General features: G+C 40.0%; 1 protein-coding gene across 1 annotated transcript in view; it reads right to left on the reverse strand.

The window, feature by feature from the left end:
• The window catches only part of LOC137989279 (prestalk protein-like), a 15,001-nt gene extending 1,200 nt beyond the window's left edge, over window positions 1–13,801 (reverse strand). The window contains exons 1-11 of the mRNA XM_068835115.1: window positions 13,726–13,801; window positions 12,099–12,629; window positions 10,271–10,449; window positions 6,342–6,590; window positions 5,937–6,185; window positions 5,397–5,645; window positions 4,743–4,991; window positions 3,896–4,112; window positions 2,321–2,483; window positions 1,845–2,000; window positions 606–877 (exon numbers count right to left, since the gene is read on the reverse strand). Of these exons, the coding sequence (XP_068691216.1) occupies window positions 606–877; window positions 1,845–2,000; window positions 2,321–2,483; window positions 3,896–4,112; window positions 4,743–4,991; window positions 5,397–5,645; window positions 5,937–6,185; window positions 6,342–6,590; window positions 10,271–10,449; window positions 12,099–12,444 (2,329 nt within the window). The 5' untranslated portion in view covers window positions 12,445–12,629; window positions 13,726–13,801. The remainder of the gene's footprint in view (window positions 1–605; window positions 878–1,844; window positions 2,001–2,320; window positions 2,484–3,895; window positions 4,113–4,742; window positions 4,992–5,396; window positions 5,646–5,936; window positions 6,186–6,341; window positions 6,591–10,270; window positions 10,450–12,098; window positions 12,630–13,725) is intronic.
• Between the last annotated feature and the right edge of the window lie 972 nt (window positions 13,802–14,773).

Here is a 14,773-nt window from a genome sequence, read left to right on the forward strand (position 1 = left end):
ATTTCCTAATTTCACGAGAAAACCATTTGATTACCTTTTAATGTCGTGGGTGACAAACTACGCTCACAACCGTAATTGTAAAATCGCTCGAGTACTTTATCCAACTGCTCGGGAAGAATCATCTCCAGGTTTTTCTCAAGGCTATTTTCGTTACACCACTTCTCAAAAACTCTCACCCAATTAATTTTGCTATTTCACGTATTTAAATTTTCTGCCGCTTCTATTAATTTCGTAACTTCTTCAATGGTCACTGTCTTAAATATAGACGCCATCTTGGCTCTGATCGAGATACAAGAGATGTTACCATGGCAATTTTGTAATTTCACATGTGAAATTATAAATTAACGCAGAAATTTCGCGCCTAAATTAAGGAGTAATTTGTCACCCATGATATTACCATTATAAACTACGCTAGCGAGAACTGACTTTCTTAATCATCCAGCATAAATTCACGATCACCGGTAATTTAAATTCCTTTCTTAAAAATTAATCATCAAATGATAATACCAAGTAGTGCGTCTAAATTGTACCTACTCGAGGAAAGTTGAAATCTCCAAGAGGTTCAGGGAAAACCCTACACTGTACAAAATTCAAAGTACATGTACCTGTCAGAGTTTGACGTGTATTAGAGTTAGGAAAGGCTCCTTTTACGGTCGATGAGGTGATGCACGCAGAGGACGATGACAACAGGAACCACTGAAAATTCAGCTGACCGCAAGACGCGGAAAAACCCGTGAGACGAACGTAAAGTTTATTCGTGAGGTTGTGATAGCTAATGACTGATAGAAAAGACTGATCCGTGAATTGGGCGCTGCCAGTTGTTATGTTGATACTATCGTGTTCTGCACCAGGACATGTCTCAAGATTTCCGTCACACCTAGAAAAGATGTCGCAGTGCTTACCGGCGAACCAGATTTCGTTCATAAAGCCAACAAGTATGTTTCATAGGGGTAAAACTAACCCCATTCGCCAGGGTTAAACTTAGCTAGATTAGCTTTTTAGTTATTTTCTAGGTGGCCTTTTACCCTACACAAGTTGTATTAATTCTTGTTCTGCATGCTGCTTATTTGCTGTTCTTACATCACATGTAATGTTCGGGCGCCTAGCTATGCAAATATTGAAATACCCAAGTACTTTAGCAAAAACAGCAGCTCTATATAATTACCAGCCACCGTATTAACCGAGGTTAAAACTTTCTGTTTCCTCAAAACAAATGTCGCCTGACGAGCTAAAAAAATGTCAAAATTACAGAGGTTAACTGGCGTTCAAAAAGTGACTGTCTTCAAAAAGTGACTTTTCTATCCTTATAGGTAGAAGATTATGTTCTCAAAATAAACCCCTGTAAATCTCAAAGTTGACAGCAAAGGCCCAAATGAGTGCATACGATTTTTTGGAGTAGATCATTTAAAGAGGAATTTCTCGAAGTACTTATTTACGTCTTGTGAAAGATGGTAAAACTCTCTTCATTGTGTATATTTAAAGAATTGTATTGCTTGAGATTTTAACGCTAAGAGAAATTGTCGTACCACGTACTTGAAATTTAGTCTTCTTTGCAGCCAGCCACTGAGTAATAACGTTGCGCAGGAAAGGACAAAACCTTGACCTGGGTGTTTTAACATTAATTTTATTTTGTTTTTAACTAAATAATTCTGAGGCATCTTCTTCAGTTGGTTGCATGCACAAGACCTCTTATTTTGTGTTGCTGTATAAAGAAGTAATTCTTCCATTACCAGTGATTAGGAGAGAGAAAGCAGCCCTCTTCAACCCTAAATAAGAGGCGAACCCGAGATGAGATCGACGCGAATGGCTTTGCAAAAGATCCTGTACGTTATACGTTTCCTCACCTTTCCGGTTGATCACAGATGTCAATTGCCGGGCGACAAATGGTTCCACTTGCTCTAATAATTTCTCTACAAGTTCCATCACCAACACATTCCGAAGTCTTGATACAACTTGTTGATGGAAACGACGACTGGCACGAGTAGCCTTGACCTTCACACCTTAAAAAGAAAACCGTGCTTCAATTGGAATATTATGCATCTTTGTCGTCTTTGAAAGTCTAACTTAGTAAATACCATAATAAAGTTTACGAAAACCAGGGACGATGGTCAGATGGTCAGTTTCCTTTTTTACTTTCACCAAAGCGTCATTACAGCCTGTAAGTCGTTTCTTGATTTAACCCCTTCCCGTGCCTTTTGTCTCTTGTGTAAATCTCATGCATGACTTGTTAAATTCCCTGTCTTAAGGCAGGTCGCATTTAATTTTTCACCAATCTCTAATAGTTGCCACTGGGTCATTGATAGTGGCGTTTAGTTCATACCTTCCTGAATTGCATGTGTCCTGTTTAGTACATCTGTTTTGATCGTCACAAGGTACAGCAGAGCGATTTGACCAGGCACCGTTGGCACGAGCTGTTGCGTCATACAGGTCACACCACTCGCACTGATTCGAAGGGTTTACCGTCTGATTATTGTAGTCGTGGCCTTGAATGAATCATATTTGTCAGTGTAAAGTTGTTTGATGGTATGAATGTTATTCATTGATCTATTGGTGCCCTGAGATATTTTAGTAAAGACCTTGCAACTAAATTCAATCTCATATGAGTGCTTGCCGATTTTCGGATACCTCATTTTAGGACATCTTTTGTGGTTGAGCAGTATCAGCTTAGATAGTGAAAGCTGTTAGTAAATCGTATGTCGTTTTGAAGATGGGCTAACAGACGAAAGGTCGACTTTTAATCTTCCATTGTGATCAATTTGCTTCCATATTCATTGTTACGATCAAATTTCCATGTTTGGAATTTTTACAATTGCAGCACCGCGGCCTCTTCAGAGACAACCTTATTCGCCATTTGTATATGAATTAACCTGTACAGGTTAATGAAGAGATAATGGAAATACTCACAATTAGAGACACCGGTATAATTCGAAATTTTAAAAATCGGCCCAATTCTATTTTGACTTTAAAAAAGTAATGCTTCCAGGGAATCAGGATATTTTCGGATTTGAGCTGTACGCAAGTAAAGTTAACGTGGTTGGATGACCATCTTTAACCACATGATGATTGTAACGGACGCTTAATCTCCGAAATGACTATTCAGTAAACGGTAAATGCCAACGACTAAAAAACCGGACTACCTGAACTAACAAAATTAGTATGAAACAAGTCTCACTTACATATCAGCCTCTGAAGGAGAGCTTCCTTCACTAGCTTGGTTAAAATCCCGAAGTCTTACTAGTGTCAATCTTATCCAGCTTAATAAGTCTTGCCGGCCTTCGGGTTCCATAGAGTTGGCCTAGCTATCTAGCATCATTATTTTATTTGGTAAGTTAGGTATCGTTAGTTTCTCTTAGTCAAATATGTAATCGCCACGTGGAGCTGAATATCTCGACAAGTTGTTTCTTTTAACTATCTCTGTAGGTTATACCTTATTATGTCTTGATCAAATTTCAGTTTACCGCTTGAACAATATTATAATGCAATTGATGTCAAGGCAATATAAAATCAAGTACATATAATTCTACATCAAGAGTTATAATGGGTGTTTTTACTTTCTATCTATGATCGATGAAATTGACTTTCCATGGGTACCCAAAATCATTCCAGGCCTATGCTTCTCAAGGACACCTGTTAGCAATTTTTACCACTCTATGTCCTGTGAGATTCACCTTATTGCTTAATTTGCTTGAGGTTCCTCTTTTCAGCCTTTGTTTCGCAGTTGTGCCTTTAATCATGCAGCCTTAGGCGACTATTCATTGGTTTGAAATTAAAATAATTTGATGGTTTTTTATCTAATGGAATTTTTTGATGGTTTTATACTTTTACCTTAATCGCCGCTAGAATTTCGCATGAAAGTTTTTATACTACAAAATAAGGTTGCTCTTGGCAGACATACCTCCTATCTTGCACGTGCATACATTTGTAAACCCAAATCCTGTCTTAAGACTACAGCCACTGCCATTACAGTACTGACAAAGCGAGTTACACGTGAAAGGTGTGGTTGTGCAACGCCCACTTTGACACGTGTCACCACGTGTGCACTGATCACCATCATTACACGCCACGCCCTCACGATTTGACCACGTGCTCGTGCTTATACTTGGGTCACACCACTGGAACAGATAAAAAGAAAAGAAAGGTAAAATTTGTCATTTCTACGAGTTTTATCTCGAAGTCGTGCGGTCACTTCTAAGTTTTCACAGAACACATTTTCCCGCGCTATTGTAATCAATGAACATTAACGTTTTGTGGGAACTCAACGCATTGCTATCAACTTGTATTCTATAAGAAACACGGTGGCTCCTCCACATTCAACCCAGTCTACATACAGTTTTCCTTACTTAACGATAGGAGCAAAACATCAAACGTCCTCGGTTCCGCGAAATACAAATTTAGGAATAGCACAAAATCCCTCCTTTACGCGGCACGAGTCGTTGTAACATTCTTCGCACGAGAGACACGTATATGGTGTTCCAACACACGTTCCACTCGAACAGCTGTCGTTTCTGGTGCAAGCCACACCGTCGTTACAGGACAAAGTGTCATTGTTCGTCCAGGCCATCTTGTTGGTGCTTTGACAATCCTGTTCATGAGAATAATTATCCGGCAATGACTTTTCATGAGAAAAATATAACTTTTAAGCAAAAATAACTTAGATTGCAGGGAAATCCTAGCATTTGTATCTTTATTATAGGTCGTTGCTATCATCGTTATTATAATTTTTTTTATTTATCTTTTATTACCTGACAGGGGTATCCAGGCCGTAAATCACCGTGACTAAAGCACGTTTTTGTTCCACCTTCCACAATAGCACAAAATCCCTCCTTTACGCGGCACGTGTCGTTGTTACATTCTTCGCACGAGAGACACGTATATGGTGTTCCAGCACACGTTCCACTCGAACAGGTGTCGTTTCTGGTGCAAGCCACACCGTCGCTACAGGACAAAGTGTCATTGTTCGTCCAGGCCATCTTGTTGGTGCTTCGACAATCCTGTTCATGAGAATAATTATCCGGCAATGACTTTCAAAAAAAAAAAACTTTAGATTGCAGGGCGATGCTAGAATTTGCACCTTTAAAAAACAATACATACTTAATTGACCGCTCCCCATAGGGGCTTTTCAGGGCCAATGAAACACAGCGATACGACGGAACAGAAAGACAACAACTGTTAAGAATCCCAACTGGCCGGAGGCAAGCTAGTTGGCTATTTACAAGTGCAGGTGCGAAGTTGAACCTTTGACTACCAGGATCAAAATGAACGAGTGGTCAGAGCTGGTCTTGAACCCGGGATCTTCAAATCTCAGGGCAGGCGCCCTAAGCACCGGGCCACACTGTCTCTTTATTATAGGTCGTCGCCATCATTATTATGATCATTTTTTATTTATCTTTTATTACCTGACAGGGGTATCCAGGCCGCAAGTCACCGTGACTAAAGCACGTATTTGTTCCGCCTTCCATAATAGCACAAAATCCCTCCTTTACGAGGCACGTGTCGTTGTTACATTCTTCGCACGAGAGACACGTATATGGTATTCCAGCACACGACCCATTCGAACAAGTGTCGTTTCTGGTACATGCCACACCGTCGTTACAGGACAAAGTGTCATTGTTCGTCCAGGCCATCTTGTTGGTGCTTTGACAAACCTGTTCATAAGGATAATTATCCGGCAATGACTTTTGATTTTAAGCAAAAAAATAATTAGATTGCAGGGCAATCCTAGCATTTGCATCTTTGTTATAGATCGTCGCTATCATCATTGTCATCATTTTTTTTTTTTTTTTATCTTATATTACCTGGCAATGAATTTGAATGCCAAAAAACAACCTTTAAGCAAAATTAACTTTAGATTGCGGGGCAACCCTAGCATTTGTGTCTTTATTATAGGTCGCTGCTATCATCATTATTATAATTTTTATTTATTTATCTTTTATTACCTGACAAGGGTATCCAGGCCGTAAATCACCGTGATTAAAGCACGTTTTTGATCCACCTTCCCCAATAGCACAAAATCCTTCCTTTACCCGGCACGTGTCGTTGTTACATTCTTCGCACGAGAGACACGTATATGGTGTTCCAGCACACGTTCCACTCGAACAGCTGTCGTTTCTGGTGCAAGCCACACCGTCGCTACAGGACAAAGTGTCATTGTTCGTCCAGGCCATCTTGTTGGTGCTTTGACAGTCCTGTTTATGAGGATAATTATCCGGCAATGACTTTTGATGCGAAAAATAGGACTTTTAAGCAAATAACTTCGATTGCAGGGCAATCCTAGCATTTGTATCTTTATTACAGGTCGTCGCTATCATCATTATTATTATTTTTTATTTATCTTATGTTACCTGACAGGGGTATCCAGGCCGTAAATCACCGTGATTAAAGCATGTTTTTGTTCCACCTTCCACAATAGCACAAAATCCCTCCTTTACTCGGCACGTGTCGTTGTCACATTCTTCGCACGAGAGACACGTATATGGTGTTCCAGCACACGTTCCACTCGAACAGCTGTCGTTTCTGGTGCAAGCCACACCGTCGCTACAGGACAAAGTGTCATTGTTCGTCCAGGCCATCTTGTTGGTGCTTTGACAATCCTGTTCATGAGAATAATTATCCGGCAATGACTTTTCATGCGAAAAAAATAACTTTAAGCAAAAAAAAAAAAAAAAATTACATTGCAGGGCGATTCTAGAATTTGCACCTTTAAAAAACAATACATACTTAATTGACTGCTCCCCATAGGGGCTTTTCAGGGCCAATGAAACAGAACGAAACGACGGAACAGAACGACAACAACTGTTAAGAATTCCAACTGGCCGGAGGCAAGCCAGTTGTCTATTTACAATTGCAGGTAGGAAGTTGAACCATTGACTACCAGGATCAAAATCAACGAGTGGTCAGAGCGGGTCTTGAACCCGGGATCTCCAGATCTCAAGGCAGGCGCCCTAACCACCGGGCCACACTGTCTCTTTATTATAGGTCGTCGCTATCATCATTGTCATCATTTTTTATCAATTTATTTTTTTATTTAACTACCTGTGGTAGTTATACTTTAACAGAATGTTACGAATTCTTAATTTACACTGCTCAAAAGCGCCTGGAAATCTGACATGTTCGCTGACGAAATGTTTATCCGACTAGAAGTGAGCTGTTGAAAAGACAGCCATGTTAGAAGAAAGCTCATACTTGACATATGGCTAACAGTGTTTCACACCTTTAAGCAGTTTTCTGATCACCGATTTTAAAGCACTTTATACTTAGGTTGTTTGAATAAAGCTAATCATCTCAGAGGTGGGGAGAATTCTCCTTCAACCGTCTTGTGAGTCCACTAGATATCGTTGTTGATGAAAAGCGAATGAATAGAAACAAAAGATTTACTCTGTCACTTTCTCATTTATTTCTCTCTTTCAAAAATGAAAAGAAGAGATTCTTTTGATTGTGATGATTCTGGTGACCTTTGGAGCTAAATTAGAGGTGTGCGAAAGCTACGCCGACGCCAATTCCACCAAAAGCATTTAAGGGCTCGGTAAAGGCAGGAACCCATGACCCGGAGCCTACAACTCTACTGTGTTCGTGTCACGGTTTTTACCGATTTACTTTTAGATTGAATTTCCCGCTAATGAGACTCCCACAGAAGCCCGATGACCAATTACAAGAAATTAAGCTGACGTCATAGGGTCACCGAACCGGAACTGCCTTTGTTTTTTCCGGAAAAGATAGTCTAAACATAGATCGGTCTGTAAAAATGCCGTTACATAGGCCCAGTATGGGAGCTGTAGGCTCCGGGTCATGGGTTCCTGGTAAAGGTAAATTTGGGCGTCTCGTTCAATTTTTTTGTTTTGGCAAATCTTTAATTTGTGGGCTGTGAAGTATATTTTCCCGAAAACAAAAATCTGAAAAATAAAATTTAAAACCGCCAAAATCGCTTTTTTTTTTGTCTCCCGCCATAATCTGCGCGCGAAAATGATTGACGTATTATGTCGATCACACGTGAAAGGATTGAGTGTCAATTGATAGCCTTCACGCACGATCTGCTACCTTAGCTTGTGCCCGAACGCTGATTGGCTCAGCATAATTGGCTTTCAAATAGGAGGCGGAGTTATTCAGCAGACCGTGAACTGCACGCGAAAATTAAACCTCGATTTTCCAGGAGTTTTATATTTTGACGCCAAAATTACAACTTCTCGCACCTTCCCTCCCGACGGGTTTTAAGATATCGCTTCTACATTTTCATTTCTAACAGATGATTGTCCTACCCCAAATACGGTGTGAGCAAGTTTTCGATTGTCTTCGGAGACTGACTTTATGGCCCTTTTTCTGCCCAAAAGAAGTATGAGATAAGAGTTTCGACTTTGGTGCGTGATATTCCTTTAATTCCAAACATATCAAAAATTCCTCACGCGGTATAGGAGTGCCTTCATCTGTGACCAAGATACAACAAAGTGCAGTTATTTTCGCAATAAAGTGAACGGGCAGGAGCTTCTTACGGTGGCCCAAAAGGGACACGAAGCATATTAAAGAGTTGCTGCAAATAAAATAAAGTTGCTGCAAATTAAAAGAATGTTGCTGCAAATTAAAACATCAAAAGTATGTGCGCGCACTGAAGGAAGGACAGGTACAAAACGGAGGTCACAGGTCCCAAGTCACAGGTCATTGTTTTAGCACTACAGAGACAACCCTAACTGTTTACAAATACTAACATTAAGCCTAATTAAGCCTAAGGTTATCTTTAATGGATGTTTAGGATACGTTCTGTATTGTTAAAACAATGAACTGTGACTTGTGTTTTGTTTCTGCCCTTCCTTCAGTCCGCGCACATTCTTTTGATGTTTTAATTTGTAGCAACTCGTTAATTTGCCGCATTTCCCTTGTTGGCCACCGTGGGCTTCTGCAGCAGACTCGATAGTTCTGGATTTGAGGCCTCAACACTAAAAGGCAATATCAAATACCAAAAAACAGAAATTTTATTCAAATAATTCATTCATTAGCTTCAATGTGATATAAAGTTTGACCCTATACAAAAAATAGCGGCGCGACAATTTCATTTTTCCGCGGACACCTCTTTTTCCTTTACCGATAGCGTAATAATAAAATATGGTCTCTGCATGTACTAAAATATAGTCTGTTTTCCATTCTGCAAATCTGCGAATGAATGTAAATTTTAGTTTTATATCAAACATTATCTCTTAGTTTAAACTGAATTTAGTTTTAAAATCGTGAATCTAATTGCCCTTTCATATACGGTAAACGGTTTTTGCTTTGCGACTATTACTAAGGGCGCGTTCTTTTGGTGCTATTCCGGAATAGGAATGATACACGGAATAGACGGTAGTCGTGTTCTTTTGGGACCAATTCCGTTTTCGGAATGAACCGAATACTATTCCATTCATTCTGCTTCCGATAGCAGAATGAATGGAATGACCGGAATATGGCTCACTCCGAATAGGCAGAATATGCGTTCTTTTGGGAAAGTTTTGGCGGGAAATGATGAACGGCCGGCTGGTCGCCCGTCGGTGGCTTGAAAATTGTGAAAATTTGAATGGAATAGCGATGCAAAATGTCTACCGTGAATGCTGGTGTGCTGGCCTCTCTTCAGTTTCTTTACCGGTGCTAGAAAAAGCAGAGCTGTCAGTCTGTGTTAATAAAATGCCTTTGCATGGCCAAAAGAAGTGACGTTGGCATCAATTGGTTTGTGCAAAAACCCTGAGCCTTTTTTAATTTAAGTCGACATCAGGAAATGGCACACGGGAACACATTTGCACACCGCAAAACACTCACAAGAACAAAAACCTCTTCGTCATCTTCCCCCTCAAGGTTTTTAGCAAATGAAGCAAATCGAAAAATCGAGAAAACAGCCAAAAAACTGGTACTGGCCATATTTCAACATTTCGTGTTCCAAACTTTCGGGAAACCTTCATCACTCGCCAGTCCAATGCAATTGGCGCATGCGCAGATACAATAGTTCCCAGAAAACCTTCGCTAATAGTATTCCGTTTTCAGAATATTTGTTCCTTTGCAAATTGATATTCCCTGTATTCTGACAGTAATTTCTGTTATTCCTAATCCGGAATGAAAATAGCCAGGATACCTCCAAAAGAATGCACCCTAAATTTGCTTTCTTTCCCTTATTTTTCTGCTTAGTTACGGCAAAGAACTGTCAGTAATGAATAGTAAAACGCGCTCGCATGGAGAGCGTGCAAAGCGATTGTATTTGTTCATTCAATGTGGAGATTTTTTGCGCGATTTTCCAATTATTATCAGTTTATTATCTCACCTGACATTGATTGTTAGGATTCACTGTATCGTATGAGTAACAAGAGCCACTGATTCTGCATTGCCTCAGATCACACCTTGTTCCAAGCTTGGTATAGCATGAGTTGCATTGGCACGTGTAGCTTCCGAATGTGTTAGTGCAGGTGTGGTCACATGGGTTATTCAGACATTCGTTTATGTCTACAAGGAAAAAGAAAAGTTACAAGGTTTCTGGAAAAAAAATTAAGTTAGTTTATATATTTATATATACTGATATACATAAGTTGAAGGATTAAAGAGGACGCATCGATTCTCTGTTACTCTGAGTTTCGCGCCTAAGCGCTCGTCAGACAGAACTTTATTCAACTAAGAACATACATTCTTATATACAAATTAGATAAGTAGGTAATTAATTCATTAGTGTGATGATCTGATCTACGTGTGAAATAAAGATTCTCTAGAGCTATTGTTGGCGGCTTGTGAAATTTGCTAAGTAAAACTTATTCTCGTGGCGGCATTTAGAAATAAGTTCTGTTCTTAGTTGAATAAAGTTCTGTCTGACGAGCGCTTAGGCGCGAAACTCAGAGTAACAGAGAATCGATGCGTCCTCTTTAATCCTTCAACTAATGTATACTTAGCTCTACTACCACAGCATTGAGCACTTTACGCCAAGGTTGACTCGACTTCCACATTTATATACTGATGTATCAACATTGATCCAATTAATATTTAATACTTCTTTTAAAAGAGCATCCGCGTCCCCATACACATGCCATAAGAGGACTGCCACACCGGTCACGGGCGACAGCAACAGATGGTGTTTTTAGAACTCTCTATGGCACGTTTCAGTGCCGGGTCCAAGGGAAAATGCTGAAACTACGTTGCTCGAGTGACATGGTTGTCCGCACGCGACTGCACGCGAAAGGTAAGAATGTTGCCTGGTTATTTAGGAAAAAAAAAACCTTTGGATTCTTCGAATGCCCTTTCTAGCAAAAACATGGGAATCGATAAAAATGTTTTTGAAGTTATCCAAGTCTTTGTTATCTACATAATCTAGGTAAACAAAATTGTGGGGAAAAATAGTGTCCTGGAAACATCACAGTTACGTTCGCAAAATCAAATAACTAAAAAAATAAGTATTCGTGAAACTGTTACGGTGAATGAAGTCATGCCTTGCGCTTCGCTAATGTTCATCGCTTTGGTGGATTCCATCTGTGCAACTGGGTATGTGGGTTAGCTTTAGGGGTGGGGTGGGTGGGGTTTTACTTCACTAACCCTCGGGTATATGGATGAGAATTATTCACTTAAACATTTACTCTGTTAAAGGGGCAGTGTCATGGGTTGTAGTAAAAACCCGGAAAGCAAAGGAGACCTGTTTACCGATGACAAACAAAAATTAATGGCCAAATTTTCTTCAAAACGGCTATTTTAGCTCACAGGAACCATTCTAAGTGTTTTTGGTGACGCGTAGCCAAGATTAAAATGAATGCCCATTTGAAAACTTTCGGATGAACAAGCTCATGAGGGTAAGTGGTCTATCTCTTCAATTAAGTAAATCGCAAAAATTAATGTCCCACTAATGACGCCAGGTCAGACCCAGTAAGAATTTATAGTCTAGTCCGTAAAATTATGGCATCTTCGTGATTAAATTATTCATATTTGATTTGCATAGCTGCATAAACTGTACACACTAATGACGATTAATTTTGTACTTTGTGCAGAAGCATAATTATTTCTATTTAAACACCTTATTGCTTTCTGGGGTTAGAAAAGGGAGCTCCGGTTTTAGGCTTGGCTAAATCTATATATTACGAAGGCACCGCGGGTAAAAAAAAAAGTTTTTTTCTAACCTTGCGAGCAACATGTTCCGGTGTATCCGGCTCTACAGCTGCAGCCGGTGCTGTGAGGGGTGCCGCCGTTTTGACAGTTGCCCCTGTTGCACGCTTGAGATTCTGACAAATGGTAGGAGCAGGTACCTCCATGTGCGGCTGCAACCGTTATCGCTCGGGTCCGCGTCTGTGTACCACTGTCACCACAAAGGTAGGAGCAAGAACCCCAGCTTGTCCAGCTACCAACTTGACAGTTAACCGGAGCTGGAGCACGCCGTCGACGACGCCTTCGCCATAAAATTGCGTTCTCCGGCAATAGAAGCACCAGGAAGAGGGTTGTTATTTGCAACTTGACTTTCGGCTTCATTTTTCATAGCCTCAGCGACACTCCTTTTTCGAGCCCTAGTTCTGCAATAACTCTTTGGAACTGTTCCACAAGAATTTAATTCTCCTGTTCTATTTTTGGAGTCTCAGCAGCTTTCGTAGTAGCTTTATTTTCCCAGCGTGAGGTCCAATGAAATTAATTGACTCCTTAAATTCTGTATTGGGTGCCTCCAACGAAGAACATTATTCAAATATTCCTTTATTGAAATGACTGATAACATTGCTCATGAAACACAACTTAGCACTTCACCAACCCGCGCGTGTCTTACTTTCGCGTTTCCTTTCTGTTCGCGCCGACCCTACTATCCGAGAGCCTGGAACAGGCTACTCTAAATGCAACAGGGCTTTGCTTTGGCACCCTTTTCCTTTTGGGCTATAGAATCATTTTTAAAGGCGGTTAACACCCATTGTATCTTTTCGTTTTTCTTTTCATCGCTTGAATATGTTAAGAATTCACAGTTACTTTTGTGGCATGCCTGAATCTCAAACCATTGCGGTGACAAATTCCAAGACGTACTCAGACCCGTTAATTAATGGGTGTCAGTAAATAGGTCGCTACGGTGTGTGAACAATATCGACTTTCAAGGTAAAACGAGTGGAAGAAAGGAAAGAAAATCCTGTTTCTTTTTTTGCAACAACTGTCGATAATAACTGCCACTTTTATTCGACGAAGATTAGCCTGCGAGCAGGCTCTCAGTGATTCGAGGTACATGAAAGGCATGTGTTGTCAGCTGCGGTTTCACAGTTGGTGGCCACGTCATCCTAAGCTAATAACACAACGATCGCTCTTTCACAAATATAGATTTTTAAAGACTAAAAACAGTGGGAATAAAATTTGTTCCCCCAAAAGTGCAGACGAAATAGTAAAAAATGAGAAAAAATATGTAGCTTATCTGCTGAATACTCCGCCACTTATATGCATAATAATAACATTTATTCCCTTCTGACTCGTTCTGAAAGTCGCCTATTGTAATGAAGTCGGTACGAAGGTTCAAGTTTTGCATCAAATAGAGTCATGTTTTAAAACTACATTTGTTTTTTCCATTCTTTTGCGAGTGCGCGGGTAGTCCACTTCTGGATCCCCTCTCCTGTCCAGAACTGGACTAGTGCGCGGGGAGCCAGGAGATGCAATTCATTCACTTTGTCTCCCTTTGATTGGATCAAGAATTGGACCACGAACTGTTTGTTGGAATTGTTTTCGTGATCACTAAACAGAAAGTGTGTGATAAACCATAATACTACACTTTACTAAAAACCTACCTACCTCCTTTGCTCCGGGATTTTCAGTGGGTGATTTGTTTTTGAGCGATTGAACTACGGTATTAATAGCGCTTGTCGACTTCGTCCCAAGAGTCTTTAAATCATGATGTGGGCGGAACATTCTTTTACTTTGACAGATCACATGTTTTCGCGTTAGGGGCCTTTTTACTTCTATGCCCTCTCGATAATTCTCGAAGAACTTAAAGTACGTTTTATCAACGACTTATCCGAGCAACAAATAATATCACAAACAGCGGGATCGGTAATCAGAATTCGAAGTACCTACATGCAACGCGTTTTAGCGCGAAAGTAGAAATGTTTTTAGTAGGTTTCTTTCTCATTGGTCGGAAAAAAAGATTTTTTAAGCCGTGATTTTTACAAACCATAATTTTTAAAGCCTGATTTTAGCCATTATTTAATCCAATCATCAATGGCGTGATTACTGAGCGGTTTCGACATTCTTTGCTTTGTGCCTTTTAAAGTGTAAAAAAAGTTCATCGACTTACGGGTTTGATTTGACGTTTCTTTTGGGTTAGTGACTCATTGACTTTTCTCCCCTGCCTCATTCAAAACTGACTGTTTAAAGGAACTTAACTGGAAATAACTTAAAGCTGTAAGTGTCAATAATGATCTTGGAAGGTACTTACTAAAATTTGAACAATTCTGTTATGAAATGAATTCTTCTAGTGATTTATTTGTCGCATCAAAGATCGAATTAATTTACCTATTCCAGGTTACTTAGGTAAACAGCTGGGCAGATAAGCTCTTTGTGTTTGACGTGTGGGCCTCTGTATGTGTGTACGGTACGTTTTTTCGACCGGGTTTTGGCACCCTATACCTCTTAGATAATAGGAAGAAACCGCATCTGACAACACCTTTTCGCCTTTGTTTAGCCTGCGCATTCGAGCAGTCGAGTATGCTCTTCATGTACCTTGAACCACTGATAGCCTGATCGCAGGCTAATCTTCGTAGAATAAAACTGTCAACAACCGTTTGTCAATTGTTGCAAAAAAAGAAACAGGATTTTTTTTTTTGTTTTGCTTTCTTCCACT

Source organism: Montipora foliosa, chromosome 2 (assembly GCF_036669935.1).
Source record: "Montipora foliosa isolate CH-2021 chromosome 2, ASM3666993v2, whole genome shotgun sequence".
Lineage (NCBI taxonomy): Eukaryota > Metazoa > Cnidaria > Anthozoa > Scleractinia > Acroporidae > Montipora > Montipora foliosa.